Below are 26747 nucleotides of genomic sequence, written 5' to 3'. Positions count from 1 at the left end.
GATGCGCTGGATTTTGGTGCGTGGCCACGCACATATCGCTGCCTAAAGGAGGAATTCTAAGGTGCACGACCACCACCGGGCCTCGGCACCGTGCAGGCTCTGACTCCTCCTGCGCTCGCCGCCCGCAGACCGTTATTTCGTGAGGGACTTTCACAGAAATCCCACCTGATTGTTACAGAAATCCGCGTTTCTAACCCCACCTGCGTGACCTGGAGTCCCGTCCCCCCCCCCCCCGCTGGCTTTAAGCCCGGCGCAGGTGGGCTGCATGACCCCGGCTGATCTGCGCCTCTTTCCCCGGCCATATAAGCAGGCCGAGGGGACCGGGGTCTCCCCTCCCCTCGGCCCGGAGCAGCCCCGGCAGAACCAGGCCGGAGGCCCCAGTGCGAAGCCAGGCTCCACCGCGCCTCATGCCCGGAGCTGGAAGCCGCGGCCCCGGCCTGCCCGGCTCGGCTTTCCGGGCTCACGGGGAGGCCCGGGCGGCTCCGCCCCGGTCGGCGGCCCGACGGGAAGAGCCCCTCCTCCGCGGCGCCGGGGACTCTCTTCGGCGGCTTCTCCGCCGTTCTCCCTCCTTCTCTTCGCGGGCAGGTGCGCGGGGGAGCCGCGGGGCTCCGGGGCCCGGCGGGGCGTGCTCGGGGACGCCTCCGCGGATCTGGCCCGGCCTGGCCTGGGCGGCCGCCTCATGGCGGAGGCGTGGCGGGGAGCCGGGGAGGGAAGCTGGGGCGGGGGGGAAGATGGCTGCGGGCCGGCGGGAGCTGCCGCCCGGCTGGGCCGGGGGCCCCTGCGGTCCCCCTGAGGGGCTGCGGCGGGGGCGAGCGGTCACAGCCCCTTCGTGCTTGTCTCGGCGCTGAGGTTTTGCTTCGTTTTGCAGCCTAGCGGGGGGGGGGGGGCTGCTTTGCTCGCCGGTATCCATCTTGGCTGGCACCTGCAGGCCCTAGGAGAGGATATAACCCCTGGTTTGGTCCCAAGGTCTTTGCTGCCAGAGCAGGAACATCTTGGTCGGTAATCGTTCCCGCAGGGGAATGTTGGTTTTAAAGCTTAACCCAGGCTGGTAGCCAGCTGCCCCGAGGCATTGCTCCTGCCTCAGCCAGCTCTGCCGAAGCCTTCCCTCACCCAAGGGACGCGGTTTTGTGGCCGCTGTGGGAGGCCGGGGCGCTCCTAAAAAGCGCTTTGGTTTCCATCGGGCCATGGATGGAGCAGCGCAAGGGGTGAATGGATGGCAGCAGGCTGTGGTCAGGTCCGCTTAGTGTGAAACTGCACTAAAGTAACGCGTGTCCAATTGGTATCAACATAAAAATGTCCTTTTGCTGTTGACGTAAAAGCCAAGCTCTGCAACTCTTTGTAAAATAGGTACGATACTGCAACTGCACAGTTTTTAAAACAAAGTAAATGTAAAGAGCGATTTGGTTTTTTTGCCCCCGACTGACCAATAAACCTGTTACTGAGTTGGATCTTACGTTTGTGAAATGGAGCTCTTATTAAAGAGCAGCCTCTTACAGTGTTTCACATAGGAAAGCCTCTGTTTATAAACTGGGGCATAACACTTAGTTTAGAAACAACTGTCACAGCATAACTCTTGTGTCCAGACTTGGTGCCCCCCCTGTACAGAAGACAAGGGTTATCTTCTGGAGGGGTCTGTTTAGATGACAGGGTTCCCTTGTGAACCTGATGAAGGTTTTGGCTTCTAAGCCCTGTCTGTCTCCCTAATGCACGGGGGACCAAAACTGGCAGTGTAGGAGCTCTGCCTCCCTGAACTGCCTCTGTGGCCTTTGGTCTTCTCTCGCTTGCGTGGAGACGCAGCTTAAGTGGAGCCATGATAGGGGATCTCCTGTCGCATTACAATGCCTCCCTGCCCTGTGGTGCGGAAGCCCACAGAAGGTTTGGTGAGCCGAAAGTCTCCTCTAGCAGCTCTGTTCCCCCATCTGTGCACAGGCACTCCTTTGGAAAGCTTGGGAAGGTTTCTGTATGGTCTCCGTGTGAAGAAGTGAGCAGAACCGATCTGCTTTTACATCTGCCTCTTGTATCAAGACCTGAAGGATTAGTAAACATGGGACAGCTTGGCCCTGCTTTTTAGGCTAGTGCTTGCAGCCTTGCAATAAAATCAGAGATACCATAGAATATCTTGTTTCAAACCCAAGTTATTTCTTCAGGTCCTAATTTTGGGTTGGGGCTTTTGCCCTCTTGAACAGGTCCCCTTCCCCTCTCTGGCTTGATTAATCTTTTGAGTTCCTTAATGTGTGTTTGACTGCTGTGAGGTTTGTAAAGCTTATTGTCTCGGGGGCAAAAAACTACCCCTGTAATGCAGGATACTTCTGTCTAAAAATATTCTGTTATGTGAAATTTGCCAAGTTGCTTATTTGTTTTCTTGTGAACGTTTTGTCAGCCTGTGATGTAATTTCTCCAAGTAAAAAGTTTTGTTTGCTTTGTTTTCAAACAGAAATGTTCCAAATGTGGACAATTCTACCAAAAGCCTCAAGCCTCAGGGAAAAAAGATGTAGCCATGTGAGCTTGCAAGGTGGCTTTAGCAATTCCTATCTGCATTCTGATCCATGACAAGTTAATTACACCAATTACACCAGCAACTGAACAGAAGCTTTATAGGAAACTGTTGTAGTTATATTGCAACTTGTGTTACCGTGACTACTTTATCTCTTGATAACTCTGTAATTAACTTGTCACCACTGTTTAATGCTTAACGTATGTAGAGAATCAGTTAATGGCATCACTAAAGGGATAGTAGCCTGAAGGAGAAGCTCATGCCCTTTGGGAAGGTTATCGGGGTTTCCTTGAATGGCTAATTTAAGGACTTGTGTAGAAAAAGTATTAAGTTTGTTATGGGAAGTGTGGATAAGATGGAAAGGCTGCACCAGAGAAATTCTGTTTAAACTGATTTGGGTGACAGGGGAAACTGTTAGAAGAAACAGTAATGCAAAAAATCCAAAGGAGAACATGTCGAAGACATGGATGACTTTTTGTAGTGTTTTTTCCCATGCAATTAGGTTTTTGGAGGAGCAAGAACAACTGATGTTTATGAATTAAACCTTGCTATGCTGGCTGCTATACCTGGCTCGTGCTCTAAGCAGTGCATAAGTTCCCCGTGAGCTGTGTCCTCCACTGCTGACACAAAGGGTGACGTCCTCACTTGTGGTGACTGAAGGGTGATTTCAGCAGTGAGGGTCATTCTGGTGTTGGTACTGCAATAGCTTCATGGGAACAAATTGTAGGACCTGATTTGCTGGGGTGTTTAACATCAGCCTCAAGACTAGTGAGCCATTCTGCCTGGGATGCAGCTGACTTAAATTAAACTTAGTTTCCACAAAGAGAGTGAGGCAAAAAAGCCTTGCTGCTTGTGGTAGTTGTTAACATATCTCATTTTACATTTCACAGAACAATACGTTAAATTCTGAATGTGTGAAACTTCTAAATACATCCTGAAGGCATTAGTATTCAGTCTAATGCTTTTAAACATTTCCTGCATTAGAATAATTTCCTGTTTGTAACATTGGTGGAGTCAGCAAGTGCCTAACCCAGTCTGTATTGCCCATTCCCAGAAGTTGTTGGGTGAAGCTGAATACGCATCCAACCAATCGCATAACTCGTAAAAGCAAGCACTTGTTAAATCTATTTGTTTTTATTATGGACATCGATCTGCCAGTCGCAATAATGCATTTATGGACATTTTTCTGCAAGCGCAGCGCTGGTGGCAGTTTTTACTGACGAATTGAGTCATACGGACAGTAGTTCAAAATACGCTTACTTTATTGACGGATCGTGCAATTCTCTAGTTTACTGAGTGTTCATAAGATATCTGGACTGGTGAAGAGAATGTAACTAATGGGAAAATGCAGGACAAAGTTTTAATTTCAGGAGGCTTGAATTCTTCTAGGTAGTGACAGGCTACAGCACGTGTCTTGGCTGGTTTTGCAAGCTTTAATGTCTTCATTAATGCCATAATTAAAAAGCAAAAAGGCCTGGTTTTGTGTCCTTACTGCGGACTTCAGTTCTTTAGTTTCTTACCTCTGCTAATAGCTGTGAAGGTTGCTGTTCTACAAATCTGTGCTGGCAAGGGCTTCAGTTTATCTGAAGGTATAATGAGCAAAACCTTCCTGATGCAAGGAAAAAAAAAAAAAATCCTGTGTTAAATTTTGTCTCCTGTAAGGCTAACATTGTCACCCGGCACAGGTGCATTTGGGCCAGCATTAAGTTAAATGTACAGTTGGAGGAACAACCAAACTATAAAACCAGACCAAACATGTATTGAAGTATTTTCCAGGAATACAAAACACAGTTTTAAAACTGATGATCTACTGGTGTGGTCCAGACTACTGTTTAAAAAAGTCAGATGTATTTGAATGTCAATAAAGTTTGTGTGGCTTTGGAGTTTTATGGAAGTTGAGTAACTGGGAAGGTTTTTCTTTGGAAATATGTCACTAGTTTGATGCTTTTTGCTAATCCTTCTTCAAGTTGTTTCCTTATTTACTATTTTATATCAGCAGAGCAAAAGCACCCTGTCCTGATGTCTGTCAGGACTATCTGCTACCTATTGATTTATATTGTGCCAAAGTAAATGGTATAAATCATTTCAGGTGTCTTTTCAAGTCACTTGTAAAACTTGGACGTGCAGCTGAAATTCTCCCCAACGCAATAGAAGTTCTGAAGGTGATTACAAATACTTATTATCTAAACAAGTCACCTTTAATCTCAAGGAGGAAGAGGGGAGTTCATTGATACAAAGGTTCTGACTTTCCCCTTTGGTTTTCAAGTGAAATAGTAGTAAAGTAGCACTACTGACAGAGGGCCTGTAGTCCTGAGCAGTTTGGCAAAGGGGAATAAAGAATAATTCTGCCTGTCTCAAAGCAGGAGCTGATGGCATCTGGAGAAACAGTAAGTGTTGGTTCAGACCACACTGTATGTTCACTATCCAGTGTGTAGCTGAGCTGTGGGTCATGGAATAGGCAGCTGGGGATGCTGGGTTTGGGCTTGCAAACAAACTTTTATTTTAAATTCAGAAATCCCGCTTCTGACTCAGGAAGTTTGAATCCCACTTTTTTGGGGGGGATGGGGGCATGCATTATGGTATACTGGTAAAGATCACTGTTTTTTATAGTACTCGGTAGCTATGTGCTGTTGAAGATGGGATACTGAAGAGATGGGCTTTTGGTCTTAGCTGATGGGTGCATTTTCAGGTTTTAATTGTTCGAATGCCACTTTTTAGTGTGTTATGATCAGATTAATGAAATCGGTATTTTAGTAAAGTAGTATATATTAGCAGCACAGCCTACTGAAGTCAGATTTGCTTTGTTTTCTGAATCATGCCATCTACATGCTCCAAGTGCACATTTAACTCTCTCCAGGTAACTCTGCATTAGCAGATAGCAAGTATTAGTGCTGTCTTGTAAATGCTGCTGCATAATCATCATTCAGTAATATTTAAATTATCTGACTGCTTTAGATCAGTCAGTACAATGCAAACAATAATGTTATCTTTGGTTGTTTGTACATTCAAGTATGCAGAAGGTCTGTTAATTAGTTAAACTTTTTAATAAACACATAAAGTATACTTAAGGCCCTGTTAAAAGATTAATTTTTCTGTTTCACATATAAAAAACACAAGATGGAATGTACAGCATCTAAAAATACACATGAAATGCACAAACTTGCTTTGGCAGCAGTGGGTTGGCTATGTTGACAGTACATTTTTAGACTGTCAGCAGTGTCCTGGAGAAACAATTCACACAACTTCATTCTCCCTTCATCCTGCTCCATTGGAGTTTTGTATGATCAGATATAATGCAGTGGGAAGGGTGGGGGGAGAAGGGAAATCCCTTGCACAGTCTGCTGTTGACACCAGAAATACCTCTGGTTGTTTGCTGACTTCAGTCCATGAAATAACAAGATTTCTGGCTGGTTGATTGAGAAATGAAATTGACTTTTTTCAAACTGGCCACAGTTTGTTTCTTCCCCCCCCTCCCTGGAAGATAAGTGAATTGGTTTTAGCTTTGAGGCTTAGGCAGTTGGATGGAAGGCTTGTCTGGAAGGGCAGGCTGGGCCTGCAGCTGGTGTTTCGTGTTCAGAAAGTGAAATGGAGGCGAAGTGCTTAATCTGAGAGAAACTTTTTTTAATAAATGCTTGAGTTTTGGGGTTTTGGTTTGTTTTTCTTTTTTTTTAAATAGGACAATAGTACTATTTTGTTTTCACCAATTAAATGAATTGCATGTTAGTGAATGCACCTTGTTTTGTATTATTGGTAATGCGTATGGCCTGGTTTTGAATGCTTTTCAGTTGTCTTTTTGTGCAGCTATATTTGATTCCATAGTGAGAGTTTCTAAGAATATGATTAACCCTATGGGTCATCTTATAATGTAATTATTAATGATTGATTCTGTTTATCCTTGAAATCAATATGAGAAGCAAAATGGTTTGGCATATATTTGGGGTTGATTTCTAACATTCAGTAAACATGATCTTGTGACAAGACTAGTATTGGTTTATTACTCTGAACATGGTTGATGCATCTGAAGTGTGTAATTAGTTTTATATAATGATGGTGATATGTGGTGTTTTTTACATGACTTATGTTAATACGGCCAATAGTGTTAACATCTCTTGCCACTAATAGTTAGGGTGGGGATGTATAGTAATTGATCTTCCTGGGAGTGCTGTAATGTAAAAACAATTCAGGCTGTTTGAAGTATATTTTACAAGTGTGCATTGGGCCTTTGGGATGTTACACTGAAAAACCCAATTGTACAGTTACCATGGGAACCCAATTAGAATAGATTGCCTGAGTTTTTTTCAGTCTTTCATCTTGACCAAAAATCTAATGTACTTTAAATGTTTTCATATGGAATTTTATTCATATACTGACTTGATATAATAGCTGTTTTTAAATTTTAGTGCTGAAACCAGAGAGTATTACATTCTGCGGTTCCTGAGGACTTGTCTTTCAAGGAGAATCTTCCTTTAGTGTTTAAAAGTTGATGAACTGAGAAAAATACTTTTTATGAATCTAAGAGTTACTGTAGTGCTGCCATCACATGTACTTTTCAGGCTGCAGTCCTGTGAAAGTAAACAGGAAAGTATCTTAAAACGCAAGAACTTCTGTTGTAGACTATCAACAAAATATGGCTGAAATTTTTGGTGGCTTTTAAGGATCTGATTTTTGATATAACCTCTGACTTTGCTTTAAATTTTTGGTCTACTGACATATTCAAAGGTTTGGAATGCTCACAGGGTGGGTCTGTGATGTATTTGCTTCCTGCATCTACACTGTAGGAGAAGTTGGGTGTCTTTACTCATGGTTTTTAGAGACTGTTGCATTGAGGAAGTGTGAAGGGGAATTGCCTAAAACTATTGAGGAAATTTTTGGTGACTGATCTGGATTTACTCTTGAGCTCTGTGTGGATTGCTCTTAAGAGTATGTGAGCATCCTTATGGGGGTGCTGGAGATTTTTAGATAGTAATGCATCACGTGGAACCTGGCTAGCAATTAAACTGCTGTTGTCACCACAAATTAGATGCTATTTGAAACAACTTGAAATTTAACTGGATTTTGGCATTTGGCACGGTTTCTTGCATAAACAGGAAGAGAGACTGTGTTGCAAGTAAATACAAACCAAATTTGTTATGAAGAGGGATGTTTCCTGATCAGTTTTGTCCCAGAGATGTCTGCTGGGCTCTGAGCTCCTTCAGTCAGGATGAATGCTTGTTGTCTGGCTGTCCTGACAGAGCAGCCCTTTATCCACCCATGAGCAGCTGCTATCTTGGAAACACTTTATTTCCCAATGGGAAGGTGGGGAGCAAGCGGATCTCACCAGAACCCAAAGCAGCATGCGCCATCAGATCAGCTGGTAGGAGATGGGAAGAGGGGCATAACTAACTGTTAAATGGTAATTATTTAACATTTGGTGCATGGGAAGCAAAAGTGCATAGGTGCCAGTCCTTCATACATATGTGTCCAGACTTTGTTCGTATTCAGGTTGCCGAAGATGCAGGTATTTCAGAGGACGCCTTTGGGTTTCCCTTTCCTGGTGGAGGTGGTAGGTGAGACTTCCTCAGGTTGCCTGCCGCTGTACGAGTGGCATTTTGATGGTGACTGATTTGTGCTGTGCCTGGCAGAGCGGATGGGACGGAGGGAGGCATGCCGCTGGCTTGCCTTCCCAGTAATGCGGGGGATACTGGGCTGCCATCGCAGCGCCTGCTCTGCTCCTTGGCCTCCTGGGGAAGTGTGGCAAAGGCAGAGGACGGATGCTTACTCCTGGGTATCTCTGTGTAACGTTGGCTTAATTCAGTGCACTCACACGCTGTAGGTCTCTTTGGTCTTTGGCCCAGGTTTGAAATGAACTTCTGGATAAATCTGCTTTTTGAGGCAAATAGTCTAGCTTTACCCTTCAGAAAAATCTGAAAAAAGCTGAGTGTTGCTATACACTTCAAAAGTTAAAGCTCTGAACTGACAACAGAAATAAATTGCTATTTTATTTTTAGCTCTGTCGTAGATATTTAAAATGATATTATATTGGATTGCTCATCTGCCTGGCTTATTCACATTTAAAAATGGAATGAGTAATCTTTGCACTGCCTACCTTGCAAGGGTATGATTGTTAGTATATTTAAAATACTCATTTTTCAGGATCTTAATTTTAACTCGTAATATTAAATCTTAATTATTTTAAATATTTCTGTTTTCTTATAAGTCATTTGGAAGTGACTGTAGGTTCTGTCACTGCCTTGGACTTCAAGGCTTGATGTGTTGAGAGGACTTGGAAAGCCTTAGATGTTGGTTATCATTTCTTTTGAGAGATTCAGCATTTCTTTAAGCAGATACAGTTATCCCCTTCTGTGGAGCAGTGGAAGTGCTTCCGACTTAAGTGGAAGAGTTCCTGTTGAGGCTGGCTATGAGTCAGGACTCTGAGGCTGAGCTTTGTCAGATAATCTCCCTGTTTTTCAAAAATGTAATGTTTATAGCACATCTTTGCAAAGATACAATGATCTTAGCTAAATAGCACTGAAAAGAAAATAAGGGGGGGAGGACTAAGTAAATGCCAAGGAAATAGCAATCATCCTTTATTTCAAAGGGGAGAGCAAAGAGGAACCTGTTGTATTTTTGTTAATGATATATAAATAATTATACTGTTTAAGACTAGAATTCTAATAATTGAAGTTAACATTTCTTAGGTACTTTCTTAATGTTTTGCAATCTGTACTTTTAAACCCAGGATACAACTAAGTTACTTGTTCTCATGCCTTAAAATGTGTTATTTCCTGAATCACAAAAGGCTGTAACTCAGAAGTGCATTACTGCCTGTACAAATATTTCTTAAATTAATACTGTATCTTTTAGGGCATTCTTATTCAAATCATGAGCTGTGTAGTGCTTGTTATGGAACAAGTCTTCAATGTGCCATCTGTTGATTTTTTTTTTGACTCATAACAAGCAGTAGATGACCTCATGAACATTAAAATTCCTGGTTGCTTGTAAAAAAAAAAATCAAGCTCCCCTTTGAAATTATATATACTGAAATTTAGAGCCCATTTAAAAAACTGATATAGAGTTGGTTATAGGGGAAATAACACTATTGACATATACTATTCCTCCTGTGGAATTCAAATTAAATCTCAATCTAACTGAGATTTTTTTCCTTACAGGTGGAGACCTTTCATCTACCATGGCAGCAAGGCTTGTTCCAAACGTAAGTTTCTAGTAAAATACCCTTGCATTTAGGTGTACACTGAAAGTCCAGCATTACAAAAGAGTTCATGTAACATAGTTTTTTCCCCAGTGTCCAGCAGTCAGTATTAAGAATCCAGCTGACAAGATTGATGCTGCATTGTAAATCTCTGTAGCTCTGTCATGGTTGGTAACAGGCATCAGCAGACCTTTCCCCATCAAGTATCTATCTGCCACAGAGCGTAAACTAACAGGACAATGCTACATTTTCAGTTATAAGTTAGCAGTTTGCTTCTGTTTCCTAATAAGTACCTCATTTATTGGAAAACAAACAGGCTTAATTTTGAGGCTTGATGCTTCAGTAAGTGTAGGGCAGTAACTTTATAGTAAAATAAGAAAACAACTCTATTTGTCAAGAAATTCAGAACAATTTACCTTACTGAAAGGAAGGCATCAACACATTTTTAGCCCATAACCGTATTCTTCAAATAATTAAAATGAACTTTGAAGATAAGAATACATTTTTCTGTGGAGTAACTATTTTTGTAACATTAGTAATGCTCCTCTAGGAAAATATTTCTAGTACAATCAAAATTGCATATCTAACTATTCCTGCTGGCAACTTCTATCACTGTTAAAAATGTCTTAATAGTGGCATCTCTGGTGGTTTTAATCTGCTTTACGTAATGTAAAGTGGCTTAGAAAAGTAGTATTTTGGCATATTCTGTGTCTTCTACCCCTCTGTAGATTTTCTTTCTCTTTTCCACAAAAGAAAATTGCTTTTTTTTAAAATGGAGTGGTTGAGGAAGAAAATGAGGAAAATAAATTCTTGCTTCACTTTTTTTCTATTGAACAGTCATCTGTTTAGTTATGTATGTATCTCCCAGTTGCAAACATCTCTTAGCAGGTACCTGGAATAATGGCAGAGAAATATTTGATTATCTTTGCACAACTGGGCATGGTAGGAAGAGTCACTAGTTCCTTCTCATTCAAAGCTAGGTGTGATATAGCTGGCAAGTGATATGAAACTAATAATTTATTATCTAACCTTTTCACTTCTCCCACTCTCACTTCTAGTTGAAAGGTGCAGCATTAGCTGTTAGGGGAGTTTTCCCCTTTTGATATGCGGAAGGGCACAGGGTTTAAGGTAAAACACGTGAACTCTTGCAGCCCCATCTGCCGTGGGGAGCAGGGATCTGCTGGGGGCTGTGTGGACACAGCCCAGGCTCCTCTGCTATCTGGTCCTGTTTCTGGATGCATATTAAATATGTATGTAATGTAGCTCATGTTTCTTTAGTGATGTTTATAGTGCATGATTAGCGTACAGTTTTACTTTGAGCACAACCACACGTTGGTGTGACACACAATATATGCCTGGCATATGGTTTTTGCACAAATCGATTATCACTGATGTAATGTGCTGAACAGTTTTTAAGCAGGTTTCTGAAAGCAGTCAGATGTGGGCATTTTCCACAATCGCTATATTTGTCTCCTGCTCGATCCCAGATTCTGTTACGGTGGCCAAAGATGTATGTTGGGTTGTGCGGAAGAGGCTGAAATGTGGCCGTAGTTATGTGTGTGAGCATACATCAGGAATGTCTCTGTATTTAGGAGTTTTGGGGGTTTGTGGTGTTCTTATGACAATGTGGCAATTTTTCTATTTCATGAGAAATTTAATTCTAAGTGTAATTCTCTTCCTCTTTGGATTTCTTGTAGTTATTAAATTTAAACTTAGTAAACAGATTCTTGGACTAACTGTGATGCTTTGCTCTCTGTTAATACAGTGAAACACTTGTCCACGCTCTCCTGAATCAAACCAAGATTGATGAGGATAGGAAAATTCAGATGTGTGTGCCAAGACTATAATCTTGGGTTTTTGTACAAGTCTTTTTGACACCTGTCTTTTCTGCGTATTTATTTTCCTGTAGATGCATTTGTATTTTTAGTGAATTCTTAATACGCAGTTTGCTGCTTCATTTGTTTAAAGCTGTTCTACTCACTTTAAAAATTTCAATGAAATTCTTTCCTTGAACACAATTCAGATTCCTGACTCTCCTTCAGCTTAAGGAGCACTATTAATGGTTTTGTTCATATTGCTTAGATTTATTTTGTTATTATTCTCTAGCTCCTTCTCTTCAGGTATAGCTATTTTGGTATTATAAAGAATGATGGATTATATAGGAAAGTTTCTTTTGAAGCACTCCTGATATTGTGCAATGCACTTGGGGGTCAGCTACACTTGACTGATGCATGATTTATCCGATGTCCCTGCCACTTTCTGAGATAAAGCTGCTATTTTATCAAAAATGCCAGCAAGTGTGATTTAGAATTTATACACCTCCTTTTTCAAATAATTGTTCTGATTACTTTCTGGCATGGCAATAAAATGATAAAGGTAATTGCACACAAATGTGAGATAGCACCAAAATACAATAAAATTAACCTGAATTAGCTTGACTTGTCGATGAGAAGTATTTATGAAATGTATTTTTGCAATAAGGGAGACTGATATTATAGCTGGAAGGTGAGTTATTGCCTTAATGTAATACTGTTTGAAATTTAAAAAAGAGACTGTTACAGTTGAGGGTGATTGTGCCTTTGAAATTAAGTTGAAGTGATTCTTATAATTGGCAGCAATAATGCATTGTGAAGGTAATATCTTTTATTGTGTTATGCCTAGTTGCATTATCTTTTATTTAGCTGGTCCTGACTTCAGCTCTGCAGAGAACACCAGAAGGAGCAGATCAAGAATTTTGTGGATTTAGGTGATAAAAATTTGAAATGTTACCTAATATTAAAGTCATTCTTCTGCTAGATTTTTTCATTTTTAGCCCATTTTCAGGTCCCCTGAACCTGATACAAGTCCCATTTGATTAAAATTTCATCTCTTTTCCTTGTATTAGAGTAGTTGCCATATATTTACATACACAGCTGAACCCTGTTAACAGTAGTGCACTTCAGTCTTGCTATATGTATGTATGCATGCATATACATCAGGTGGTAATTTTGGCAGTTAAATTTTGTATTTCTCAGTGCCTTAAGGTATAACCTTCTCTTATTAAAAAGTATATACACACTTTTACAGCAAGAACTTCAATGGTAATTAAGGAGTAGATCTTAAAATGTTGACTAATATCTTGAGTTTATTTTGTGAAGTCATGAATGCATCTGGAAAATCTAGACAACTGCGCAATGACTTCTTTTCCTTTGCATGAGACTTGTTAAAACTCAAACCAGTAACAACTAGATATTAATTTTGGGGACCCTCTAATTCTTAGAGACAATATTCTTCATCTTTGATTCTTTAGTATGGTATTTGTTTCTACAATTGTTTGGCAACGAATTCCTTAATTATGAGTTAGTGTTTTGTGCCATGTGAGTGCATGCTAAAACACTGAACAAAGTATAACCTTGCTTTGTAGTGCATTGCACAGTGCTTCTAACTGAATCTTCTGGCATATGATTTCCAGTCTGAAAATAAGGGGGAGGGGGGCTTAATCCCTTTTGTTAGATCATTGGTAGGGTAAAAATGGCAACGTGCTTCCACATCCCGTGGTAGAACACCAAGCAATGTGGCTTACAGGGTTGTTGCTGGTGGGATTTCCAGGTACCTCCTAACAGCAAGGAACATACCCAATTAGGACTTCTGTCTTTGCTATTGGTGGCATAATTTGATTATTACAGAAATATCTGGCCCTGCCCTGTCTATGTTTTTCCCTGTTCTTGGCACTCCATTTCTTATCCAATTCTGCTCTAATTCATTATATTATCTCTAGGCAGCCTGCAGTTTCAAATGAGATCCTAAAGTAACTAGGTGCCTCTAAGCTTAAGTCAGGCTGTTTCACTTCCTTTTTTCTTTTTCATGGGCACCAATATGCATCCTAGGAATGGCATGACCTGATCTTGCAACCTTGATGCCAACCTACCGCAATCACTAATTTGTACAGCTTATTAACACCACACTTTCTAATGGCATTTTACTTGTATGCTGCATGTAAATGTTTGACTTATTTAAGAATGTTCATCTTAGCTTCATGGTAATGCTATAAAATGATGATATAAATATTCTACTGCATATATGGTTTAAACTGCTAAGTGGCCACAGCAGTGGCTGCTACACTTGCATAGCATTTATGTTTCCTATATAAGTAATAGCTGGGGAAAGATACAGAATGTGTTTACTTGGGTTTGGAGAGGTATTGGAGGAAATAGTACATCTGAATTCCTGTTTAAACAGTCCACTATGGTCTTGTGTTTAAGTATCTGCTGACACTGTCTCAAACCAAAGCTTGGCACGTGGGCAATAGAAGAAGTAGAAAAATGCACTTCTTGAATGCAGTCTGAAATGCAGTAGTAGTAACCTACCTGCCTCTCCTGAAGGAGAAAAATTAGTTTTACTACAATTAAAATATCCTTTAGAGTAAAATGAAGAAGTCTGAGATGGCGCTGGTAAGTACACTGGGAATTTGCCATTTGACAGACCAGGATTACTCCTGCCTGCCAAAGCAACAGACTGAAGACGTAGCCAAAGAGCCAGAGGCTACCACTGCTTGGAAATACACTTTCATAGCTTGGCATTTCGGGGTCTTTTGATTGCCATCCAAAGAGGATTAGTAGTATAATATGATGGGACAACAGAAACTTGCTTTTGTTGTCTTTGATTGTTTAATAAAGAATTATGTGTTTGCTCTTGTCGAATACTTTTAAAATGCCGTAGAAAGCAAATGTTGCTCTCTGTATGTGAATGTGTATCCTTCTGGTTTGTCGGGGGCTTGTGTGAAGTGGGCCTTTTGTTAAGTGAAGATCGGGACTGATTTTTAGTGGCTGCTGTGCCAGTGTGTATTTGTGTATGTTCAGAATATGCAGTTTAATTCTGTACCTTCACATTTTTTATGGGATTAGTTCTTTGGAAGGTAAAGAAATTGTTTTATCACCCCAAACTAACCCTGGATTTGCTTACAGTCTGTCTGACATTTCCTTTCCAAACCTCCCCTAGCCAGGAAATGAGTAGGTTTTGTTTTCATACCCTCTGAAGTTACAGGTTTGGCTTAACCAGGGTTAGATTTACTTAGAGAAGCATTGGAGATATTAGTACAGTACTGCAGTATATTTCAGTGCAGCTTTTGTTTAAAAGCCTTATCTGGATTACAGTCCTGTTCTTCAGCTGTGGAGGTGTTTATTACTCTTGCAGCAAGGACAAAAATATATGGACCTGATATACAGTGCTTTATTCTGGCAAGCTGAAAGTTTGCTTTGGATGCTATAGGAAAAAGAAATGCACGCAGTATAGGCAGTTATTGTGGGGTGTATAGGGGGAAGAAGTGGCTTATGTCCAGATGTGTGGTCATCTAGTTCACAAGAACCTGATGCAGTATATAAAGGACCTGTATTTTATAACAAAGGTAATTTTAAATGTTATTTTACTTGTTAGCAGATTGAATTGACAGAATTAAATCTGATTAGCTAGCATGATAGTGGTTTTGTTTCAAGACTTTCTTCTTGAATTTAAGCAATGAATGCAACACCTTTTTTCTTCCTCAGAATTTAACTTTTGCCTTAATTTAAAAACTGAGGGACACTCAGTTTTCCTTGGACTAACAGGTTTCCATATGTTTGAAGGATGCTATGTGTGGTGTTCAAGTGTAATGATAAAGGAAATGTGTGTTATCTTGTTCAGAAATTATTTTTTCATTAAGTAATGAATAATGTTGGTAGGACTACCCTGGGAGTATGGGTTGCAGGGGGCAGTAGCGGCCTTCTCTTGTGAGACAAGAAGCCCTGCCCTGGGTTCCAGGACCACTCTCGCACAGCTTTAGCAGTCCAGATCAAGATGCCCAACCTGTAGGGACCTGTTTGGATCAGGGCATCCTTATAGCTTTAGAGTTCACTCCATTATGTTTAGCTGGAAATCTTTGGACTCTTTGTTTCAAGAGAAGGAAACAGCTTTTAGAAAAGTTTGTATTTTAGCTTTGAAACAAATCAAACATTTCATAGTAAGCAAAGAGATTAAGAATTAAGTTTCTCATTCTGTATCATTTTTGTTCCAGTATATTAAATTATTTCTGGGTATTAAACTTGTGTCTACCTCTTCCCTTCTTTCCTCCCCACACTGAACTTATTTGGAGTACATAATTTTTTTTCTCTTGAAACAGTAGCAACCACTGTTCATTTGGAAGGTGAACATAGAGATGATTAATCAAGATATTAAGAGGAGTAAGATTTTAGACTTGTGTTTTGATTGCATGGATCCTGTGTCTTTTCCTAGTCCTTAAATTTTTCTCTGCTTTAAAACACTGAGTGTAAGAGATGGCTTTCTCATCTAAGACTAGCTGCATAAGGTTGGAAAATTACCCTCCACACTGAAGTATATGTGCACAACTGCATTACCTTTACTATTAATATCTTTTCCCATATTCTTAACGTACAATGGATTGTTTCCTTTTAAATAAACATGTAGAAACCAGTAAAACAAATACAGGAAGTTTTAAACTATTAAGGAGATGTTGAGAGAACTGTAATTCAATGAAAACCTTGGATGAGTGGACCACTGGCATGTGTAAACTCACCAGCAGCCGTGCCAAACGGGGGGCTGTGGTCAGCCTCCTTATTCATCTCCGCAGGCCCAGCTGGGGTGGCAGAAGCTTTCTGCAATTAAAACATTTTGCTAACAGTGTTAGGGATTGCGTTTCTAAATTATAATTTCAGTTGTATTTACAATGGTAACAGGCGATGACGACTGGATGTTTTCTTCAGTTGTCTCAGTATGGAGCAGCAATAGTGCTCTTTCCAAAACCCCAGTTAAGGGTATGACTGCAATGGCAACCATTAGTTGCTCTAATTGCAGTGCTCGCTGCAGCTGTATTACATGAGTGATATGCTGACCTTTACACCTCAGAATAGATGGGGTGTTCGTAAACAGTCAACTCTTGCCTGTTCTGCTGTCCTTGCTGCTGTGGTGTTGACAGAGATGGACAAATCTAAATTCTTATTTCTTATGATGGTCCCTGATCTGGTTTTGCCTTGACAAATACCGCTGATGTGATTTGATAAGGATTTTGTTATGAGAAGGATGTAAACTTACTGGACTAGGAAGAATGTCTGCAGCAAGATGACTGAAATGAAGTAGTAAATTGCCAAACCAGTCCAGGTACCTGTGAAGTATTCCCCTTAAATTTAAATCCAATATTTCAAGCTTTCATTGAATTTTAATTCAAAACTTGAATCAATAACAAGCAGGTTTGAGAACACTGCAGTACTCAAAAGAAGGACACTTAAAAAGTTCAGGACTGGTATTTCTTTCCTGTAATTAGGATGAAGAAGCAACTTCCCTGGCATTTATTGATCATCCTCTCAAACTCAACAAATTCCTGGTATTGCTTTTTGGCAAGTCACTGATATTATATGGCATCATAGAAACAGGGCAGGTACTTGAGAATTATGGCTCATATGCTAGCTTCCTAATGCAAATATATCAGAACATTAAAGTGATGGGTCTTTAGGATATATTTATGAAGAATAGGAAGTAAATGAACAAGTTGGTACTTTGTCACACCTTTAGTGGGATGGGCTAGCATCAGCACTCTCCAAGTGAAACTACCCTCAAACTGTGTTGATCTTATTGGATCAATACATCCAGAAATTCAGCTTTTACAGCTAAGAATCCCTAGGATTTGTACCACTAACAGATATAGTACTATTTGGGATAGTCTCAGACAGTAGGTGCTGACAAGTATTTTTAGTTTTTGAAGCCAGTATGTAGTTATATCCTAACCAAACATTGGAGCAAGATTGCGTGAGAAACTTGGTGTGCTGGTTTTGGCTGGGAGAGAGTTAATTCTCTTCATAGTAGTTAGTATGGGGCTGTGTTTTGGATTTGTGCTGAAAACAGTGTGGATAATTCAGGGATGTTTTGGTTACTGCTGAGCAGTGCTTACCCAGAGCCAAGGGCTGTTCTGCTCCTCACCCCACCAGCGAGGAGGCTGGGGGGGCACAAGGGGTTGGGGGGGGGACACAGCCGGGACAGCTGACCCCGACTGACCCAAGGGACATCCCAGACCATGGGACGTCATGCTCAGGATGTAAAGCTGGGGGAAGAAGAAGAAGGAAGGGGGACGTTCGGAGCGATGGCGAGTGTCTTCCCAAGTCACTGTTAGGTGTGATGGAGCCCTGCTGCCCTGGAGACGGCTGAACTCCTGCCTGCCCGTGGGAAGTGGGGAATGAATTCCTTGGTTTGCTTTGCTTGCGTGCATGCCTTTTGCTTTACCTAGTAAACTGTCTCTATCTCAGCCTACAAGTTTTCTCACTTTTACCCCTTCAATTCTCTCCCCATCCCACTGTGGGGGAGGTGAGTGAGCAGCTACATGGGGCTTAGTTGCTGGCTGGGGTTAAACCATGACACCTAGTATGGCATCTGGGTGGGTTCTTTATTTTTAAAGAACAGTAACTTTAATGGTGTGGAAGAAGTAAGTAGAGAATTCTCAAATGTGCAGTGGTGGCTTCTCTGGAAATGGTAGCAATACAACCATTTCTGGTTTGAGAAATGGCAAGTGAAATAGGACAAAGAATTGTATTGCAATTTCATCCTGTTGGTTATATTTACATTATCAGGTAGCTCAGCAATTAACACTTTCTGTTAATCTGAAAGGATCAAGAGACCCATTTCTTGCAGGCAGCTGTGACACCGCCCTGATTAATGCACTTGGACTCTCTTGGTTTAAAATTGCAGTATGGGCAAAGACACTTTAGGTTTAGCAGTTGAATGTTATTTTTTGCCTTGATTCTCAGAAATAGTCAAGTAAAAAAAAAAAAAAAAAAATGAGGACTTCCATTTGATGTTCAGCCACATGCTATAGCCTAATGGAAATACCCTGTTAAATCAGATGCAGGTGGTGGCAGAGGGGATTATCATTAATATTTTGATATGGCATGGTAGGTTTATATTGTTGCTGAAGCAGAGTGTGAAGGAAATAGAAAACCCTGTAGAGGGAGATCCATCAGAGATAGGGCTCTGGCTCCTTCCTGATGGGAAGGATTCATGTGCTCAATAATACTGAAGGGAAAATGCGTGAAAAGGTGGCAACTTTGGTCTCTTTGACCGCAGCCTTCAGACAGAACTTCTGTTAAGACAATTTCTGATATCCTGAGGGCTGAACACTTGGGGTGGGTACAAACGCATCCACAGGCAGTACTGTTGCATTTTTTCCAGTGGAAATCTATGGTCTCTAGGGTTTTAACATGTACAGATGCACTGTGAAATCTTTGAGGAGAACACAGGAAAAGTTGGAAGCAATGTTCATGAAGATACTTTGCATTCTTTCTCCCCTTCAATTCAGTAACAGTGATTTGGGGCATGGTGCTGAAGCGCAGGAAATACCGTGAGGTTTGCTCTCTTGACTTGTCTTCTGGAAAATACAAACCTCTTGGGAGAACATGAAGCATGGAAACAATTTGCTATGGATTTTCTTGAACCTTGTTGATCCTCAAGATTTCTCTGCATTTTTTTATTTATGCATTCTGCATTATGGATATGAATTGGATTCTAGCATCTCAGACCAAACTACAATGGAATTTTTTGGGCGGGGGGGTGTAGGAGCAGTAGAATGTAGAAAGTAATTTTGAATTATTTACTGTAATGTGAAAGACCATTAATGCAAATTTAAATAAAATCTGTATTTAATCAAATGGGAGGTATGTTTCAATACTGAAAACCTTGGCTGCAGCAAGGCTGTTAAACTGAATTACATTGGAAAGCGTAAGAGGTTAAGATCCTTATATGCAAGTCATCAAGCTAATGCTGGCTTTTGGGTTCACGGCACCTCGTTTAGGAGACAAAACTTGCTGCTGTTTTGCATCCTTAGCATCTGAACCCTAGGAAAGCAATTTGAGCGGCACATCTCTTTCCTAGTGGTGTTCAGTGGAGTTGATGTGTAATTGAGGGGACCTTCGCCCTTCGGAGGAGCATGGTGCCACCGAGGCACATGCTGTTGCAAAGTCATGGGAGCATGCCTGGAAAATGAGGCTCCTCTGTACGGGACATTAACTCATAAATCATGCTAATATTCTTAGTGATAAATCTTCCACTGTGAAAACCTTTTGATACTCATCTATTATTAATGCCAAAAAGGACTTAATTCCATTGGCTAACAACAATCTTCCAATTTTCTATAGAGCGTTTAGCAGTCTAGTGAGATGCAGGCTTACATATGCTGCACCTACATTTTTATTTCTGTAGCAAGACTCCAGCGGATGGCAGGAGAAGTTTCCTTCGTACAAGTCCTATTTTTTTTCTACCTAATGAGTATCAACATTATGAGAGATTTTGACACAGATTTGTAGGTTTTACAGTGGAAAGGGAGAGTGAAGGTGGAGTTCATGCAGTGCCTGATCAAAATTCCTCAAATGGTTCATTTACGTAAGCTGGAGAAAAAAGGCAGAAGGCAGTTTATTTGGATTTATTAGATTTTTGCTTTAAGCTGCCATTCATTTCTAGTTCACAGCTTCAACAAGGGCACTGTGGGGAAGATGGTGTTGAGCAAATTGTGCCTGTGTTGCAAGGATATGGGCAGGATCAGGTTTTCACCAGTCTGCAGTAAGTGATGTCTAAGCATTTGGTCATTTCAGCTGGCCAAGTTTAAAGGCTGTTTACTTGCATCTGAAAACTGTTGCAATTTAAATCTTGAATAAAATTTCACTTTATTTTAAAATAGCATTGCCTGCAGGAGCATATCGTTACCTTGATCTTCTCTGGCTCATCTCAGTAGCTGTAGGTAAATAGTGAAAAGGCACATTAGTGCCTGCACAGAGGATAGCATGCATTGTACATCTGTATGGTGACCTTCATCTCTGAGGCTCCCAACCCAATCGCATATGTGTGTGGATATATGTCATGCAGTTTCATTCTTTTATAAAAACAAACCTTCTAAATATTGCTGCCCAATGCTTATGATAAACAAGACTGAAAATACTAGTTGTACTCACTCAAGGTTTTCATCTATAAAGCTTAGTTCAACTTGGTGTGAACTCATAGGGTTATTTATAGTTTTCTGTTACTTGCTGCATCCTGTGTTTTGTTATAATGAAAAAGCTGTCCTCTTATCACTAAGTTGTTATATTCATGAAGTACATGGTATGAGGTTCAGTGCATCTAGTTTAGGGCTGTCACACAAATAAAAATGAAGAATGTATACTGGTTTTCCACATATGTAAACTTTTATGTTGCTTTTTTACTAAGATGTCTGCAGTGAGGTGCTGCTCCAAAAAAAAGTTCACCCGTGTCCTCTCCTTGAAGAGGGAGAAGGAACGAGGAAAAAGTTGGTTGAAAAGGAGAGTTTCTTTGTAACACCAGCAAACATTTGATTATTTAGCAAAAAGCTGATTTGGATTACAGTCAAGCTAAATAAACCACTAGAAACCTGCAGTTCAAGGCCAGCACATTGTGCAGAACTTCTCTAAGCTGAGTAACTTTGCGCCGGTTGCTGTGTGTCTGTAACTGAGGAATTGCTTAAGTGCTTCCCAAAATTCAGAGGTTTAGGTTTACTGTTGCCCTGGTGGGCAGAACTGTCTACTTGTTTGGGTTTTTTTAATCCTCGCTTCACACTGATTATATTACTTGCAGATGTGACTTCATTACATAGCACTTAATAATGGGATTTAAAAAGAAATTATTTTATTTTGAAAAAATAAAAAATAAAAAATTTTGTACAGCTGCAAGCAGTGGTCAGCTGTAAGTCGTCATGCATAGATTTTTCCTGTCTCCTGATGCACCCCTAGTCTGTTGTGCTCTTCAATCAGTTTCCCAGCTTCTTAATCGCTTCTGCATTTCATCTGATACTTCTTTGGGCTTTCAGCATCATCCCCCTTGCTGTAGGCAGACACAGGTGTCATAGGTGGGGTGGACTTCAGAGAGCTTTGGGGTAGACTGTAAACTTGGGTAAATACTGGGAAAATAAGTTTGTGCAGTTGTCTGTGGAGACTGTTGGTTCTGAATATTGCAGTAACAAGCAAATTTTTCAGGTGTAAAGTAAACTGCAAGTTAGCTGTATGGTTTGAGTACTTGAAAAAAAACCAAGAAATCTTGTTGGTCTCAGTGTAACCAGGAGGTTTGTTGATCGAGTTAGCTTGTGCTGCCTTACAATTTCTTGGGTTTCTTGGTTCTGTTCGGTTCTGTTCACTTTTTTGTCCAGTTTCACTTGAATTTAGCTCTTTGGAGCAAAGGTTTTTTTGTCCTGGTTGTACAGCACCAATGGTGATGTGGTCAGAACCTATGGTATGGTGTCTGGGTGACTGCAGTGGACATTCTTGTGGTGTTCTGCCCTGTTTCTCCTAATGATTGTACAAACCAAACTGTAAATACAGCCCAAACATCTACTGAATCACACTGGATTTTTTAGCCAAGATGAATTTGACAAGTATGTTATTGTTGGTCTTGTACAATATTGAGAAATGCTTGGCATCTGTTTCCAGCTACATCCTATCAGTAATTGTAAAACCAGACTAGTAACAATGGGAATAAAAAAATGTTTCTTTTACTAAGTAATGATTGATTTTTTTATATATTTTTCCAGCAGACACATTCTATTTGTGTTCCAGGAGCTATTTGCATAACAGTGCTGCTCCAAACCAGTGAATATACTTTGTTGTCACAGTAATCCTTTTGAAATCACAACACATTGAATATTAGCTGATAAACCAACCATGAAACTGCTATTACTTGGGATTTTTACAAAAGTCACTGTTCTGCTAGTTAACGTGTTTTTTGAGACTTTGATTTAGATGCTGACTTAGGATAGATCATTTTACATTGGAGTTTTGAAAGTAAAAGTCATAGTTGAGGAAACTTGAAATATGCTGTTTTCTTGCCTTTTTTTTTTTAAATTACTTTTGAAAACTACTCAAAATATCTTGAGATGAATGGTCCTTGGTGAAAATGCATGCAATTAAAGAGGAGTTTGTTTTCATGAACAGGTGTCTTCCAAAGAGGGAGAATCTCAGTGCGAGGAGAAACATGTGGTTCTGCTTAGTCCTGTGGGAAAACTCGAGATATCTGGGTGTGAAACAGGCTTACATGAAATAAAACTTCCAAAAATGAGCGTGCTGCCAAGTGGGTAAGTTCACGTCCTATTGATCCTATGTTTATGTATGTGGTAAAGGAAAGAGATTGCGCAGAGGATCTAAGACACGACTATGCGTGCTTGTTTTTACTAGCTGTACTGGGAACACAGTACTTGATCCTTGGAGAGGCAAAACCAGCCTCCAGCACCTTTAAGGAGTGGCAGCTCCAAAATGTGTTTTTCTGCTGCATCAATATAATATTAACCAAGAAATGTTCTAAAATAAAAGTATTTTTAATGCAGGTTTTGAAAGTACATCCTGCCCCCTAATTTTGGACACACATGTAAATCTGTCACTGAGGATTAAGACCTCCGTGCATATTTTGCAAATTTTGCAGGCCTGTATCTAGATATATGTGTTCCAACAGGCAGAACCCTAATATTGAATAATTGCTTTAATTACTGCATACTACTTGAGAGCTTTGGTTGGTTTTGCCTATCTATAATGTCTTCTGGAGTTCAGAACAGATGATATACATGGCAGTGGAGGTGATGTCCCAAATATAGAACTGATTGAAGAGGTATTAGTATATTTTACTGTTGAATATAAGTGCTGTTCAATCTGCTAAAGTACATCTGTCCTGTTCAGATCATTGGTTTGCTTTTCCCTTATTTGTGAGGAAATGCTGAGTGACATTTTTAGAAGAAACACTGAATTCTTTCAAAACTACTAGATGCCAAATTTTTTTGCCAAATTCCTCTGCCAAAATGAATGCTACTTATTAAGGTTGGTCTGTCTCCTCAACGGTTTTTGGTAATAAAATTGCAGCCTTTGCCACAGTCCATGACAGCAGAGCGTTTCCTGACAAGACTCGACCAGGTTTGGCTTCCTTCTCTTCATGTTGTTTTTTTCTCCCCTGCTTTTCACTTCTGAAATTCTCCATGGATTTGTGGGGTTTCCCCTTTTCTGTTTTCCTATTTTATTATCCTTGTAATTTAAGTGTGTGTAAAATTAATCAGGAATATGAAGCATAATGTGTATTCTGGTTTGAAATATGTTTTTGCCTCTAATATGAAAACTCTCAAGCCTCTAGATTTGACAATTTTGCCAACTCCAGTGATATGGAAATAAGTACTTCAGTTTCTTCATATGCTGATTTCAGTGTTGGATTTCTGCTGATGAGGAATGGAAATAAAGCAGTATTTAGGATAAGGCTGAAGCTTGCCTTTGCTGTAGAGCAGCGTCTGCCTGAAGAGCAACTAAGCAGATGAGGACTCTTCACCCTTGAGAAGAGGAAATGTCAGTGAGTGGGTGGAAGAATAGTAGGAAAAAGGTCTGTGGGCTCTTGAAGCTAATGAATATGAGAAATTGCGTGTTCTTTATAATGCTAGACATGAATTGCATGAAAATAAAAGCTGAAGACAAAAAACAGTTGTGAAGTTGTGGGTACTAAAAAATACAGGCTCATAGTGAAATGGCAGATGTTGTGGTTTAACCCCAGCCAGCAACTAAGCACCACGCAGCTGCCCGCTCACTCCCTCCCCACCCAGTGGGATGGGGGAGAAGATCGGGGAAAAAAGAAGCAAAACCCACGGGTTGAGATAAGAACAGTTTAATAGAACAGCAAAGAAGAAACGAATAATGATAATGATAACACTAATAAAATGACAACAGCACTAATGAAAGGATTGGAATGTACAAATGATGCGCAGTGCAATTGCTCACCACCTGCCGACCGGCACCCAGCTAGTCCCTGAGCGGCGATTCCCCGCCCCCACTTCCCAGTTCCTATACTGGATGGGATGTCCCACGGTATGGAATACCCCGTTGGCCAGTTTGGGTCAGCTGCCCTGGCTGTGTCCTGTGCCAACTCCTTGTGCCCCTCCAGCTTTCTCGCTGGCTGGGCATGAGAAGCTGAAAAATCCTTGACATTGGTCTAAACACTACTAGCAGCAACTGAAAACATCAGTGTGTTATCAACATTCTTCACATACTGAACTCAAAACATAGCACTGTACCAGCTACTAGGAAGACAGTTAACTCTATCCCAGCAGAAACTAGGACAGCAGATTATTGGAAGGAAATAATTACAGGCGCTTAATTAGTAGAGACCAAAAAGGTGAATGGGGAGGTGGTGTTATACTGGGTGTGTTTGTGTAGCAATCCTGGAGAGGTAAGAGCACGGGTCTGTGTTTAACCTATCTTTAATGTTGAGGTTTCGGATGTTTCATTTGATGGCTTGCCTTTTCTTTTTGAACAAAATTTTTAGGGACAGTAAATACTTTCAGAGCAAGTGGTGGTGGGGAGGCAGGGTCGAGAAATCGATCTTTCAGGCACACAGACCTTTTTCCAGGAAATGACTCGTGTGTCCCCAAAAGCTCCGAGTACTTTGTTCCTCACCTCTGCCTGCACAAATGAAAGATGCTGCTACTCGCAAACTGTGGGTCACCCCCCTCCTTGAGGGAGCCTTGCTGCGAGGCAAGGTCTGTCCCATTTGTAAGGACAGCTCGTTTATGGGGGCTGCCATTTACTTGTGTACCATGGCCAGGTCGGCTGTTTGAAGAAGAATCTCATGATCTTGTTCTTCAGGCAGACATCAGGCAGTCTAGATCCTTTTCCAGATTCTTAATTTTTACCTGATCTTGGTCTTTCAGTTTTCTCAGTGGTGAGCTAACTTAATTTCCCAGCCTCACAGAGGTGTTGAGGCTTTAGTGGCATCTTGATAACACTTAACTTAGCAGATTGCATGATTTATATGCAAAAATTGTTATATTATAGGTGGAATATTACTCGAGTGTTTCAGAAGTTAATGGTAAGCAGAATATTCTTACAATTACTTTAAGAATTTAAATCTGAAAAAGAGGTGGAAGGTGGGACTTGCTTTTGTCTTTACTGATGATAAAGTTCTAAAAATTTTAAAGCCATCTGTAAATGTTTGTGCTGAAGTATAACATTTAATCTCTTCTACTCATTGCTAGTGAATAGTTGTTAAATCTGGCCTCATTATTTTCGACAGAATAAAATAAAAACAAAACAGTGCCCAGTGTTTCTCCTAACTGGCTAATAAACACTATGGTAAGAACATTGGGTAGAAAAAAAACCATAAGAAACATAAAAATTGATTTTAATGGACCCCTGTCAGAGAGAACCATAATGAGCGCAAGTCTAGTAATAAATATTGGTATTCTGCTCCACGGTGCTTGGGACTTTTCATGTAGAATTGCATGTAACAATCAATATAGATTTTAGGTTTTTTTAACAACAAAAATAAGTAAACCTTTGAAATGTATAAATGTGTAAGACTTGCAATCATCAGACAAACCTGCTAGTTGCAGAAAAATCTGATAAGAGTGCCCACTTAATGGCATAATCGGTTTGTGGAAATCTTGCTCTATTTTACAGCTTGTAAAATGCTGTGCAATTAATCACCTGAGATTACAACCTATTCCGTGATGGCTCTCCTTAAAACTTAAGAACACAGACTATAATGTAGACTAAAAGGAGAAACAACAAAGTAAAATTCAGTTTTTGGTATGCTTGAAAGAAATTGATCTATTAATGAGATGAAACTAATTGTAATAACCTAAGGTTATTCTTCTCCTTGTGAAGCTGGTAGAGTTTAAAAGTCAAGACACGTCACAGTGTAATGGTTTCTGTTTGGAGAGGAGGAACTATTATTCAAGCTTTTTAAATGTATGTGTATATATACATAAAATAAAACTTCATCTATATATATATGAGGAATTTCAGCTAAATATGATTGTGAAAGTTTTAATTTACTGAATGCTAACTAAAATTGTTTCTAACCATTTTGCAATCTAAGCGCACTGCTAACAATTGGCTAACTTAAATCAGTAACTTGAAATCACCTATTTCTGATTTAGTATTTAAATTGTGGATTGACTTGTTCATTTGTCATTTAAGTTGGCATTGTCAATTAATAAAGTGCTGAAGTTAGGGCCAGAATAGATGATATCCGTATCAGATTAGCTTTGGAATAATCAAATTCTCTGTTTGATACCCATATGCTGTA

At 40.3% G+C, this 26747-nt stretch overlaps 1 protein-coding gene across 5 annotated transcripts in view; it reads left to right on the top strand.

Annotated features, from left to right (window-relative positions):
* Positions 1–259: 259 nt before the first annotated feature.
* The window catches only part of MGMT (O-6-methylguanine-DNA methyltransferase), a 204758-nt gene continuing 178270 nt past the window's right edge, over positions 260–26747 (top strand). For 2 of the 5 annotated variants that reach the window (XM_041127289.1, XM_041127288.1), the window contains exons 1-3: positions 260–585; positions 9643–9686; positions 22628–22767. In XM_041127289.1, coding sequence (XP_040983223.1) covers positions 408–585; positions 9643–9686; positions 22628–22767 — 362 coding nt within the window. In that variant the 5' untranslated portion in view covers positions 260–407. The remainder of the gene's footprint in view (positions 586–9642; positions 9687–22627; positions 22768–26747) is intronic. The other 3 variants (XR_005933535.1, XM_030030020.2, XM_030030019.2) reach the window with 2 other exon arrangements.

Source organism: Aquila chrysaetos, chromosome 11 (assembly GCF_900496995.4).
Source record: "Aquila chrysaetos chrysaetos chromosome 11, bAquChr1.4, whole genome shotgun sequence".
Lineage (NCBI taxonomy): Eukaryota > Metazoa > Chordata > Aves > Accipitriformes > Accipitridae > Aquila > Aquila chrysaetos.
The sequence above is the reverse complement of the archived record's forward strand: the minus strand, read 5'-3'. Positions and strand labels throughout refer to the sequence as shown.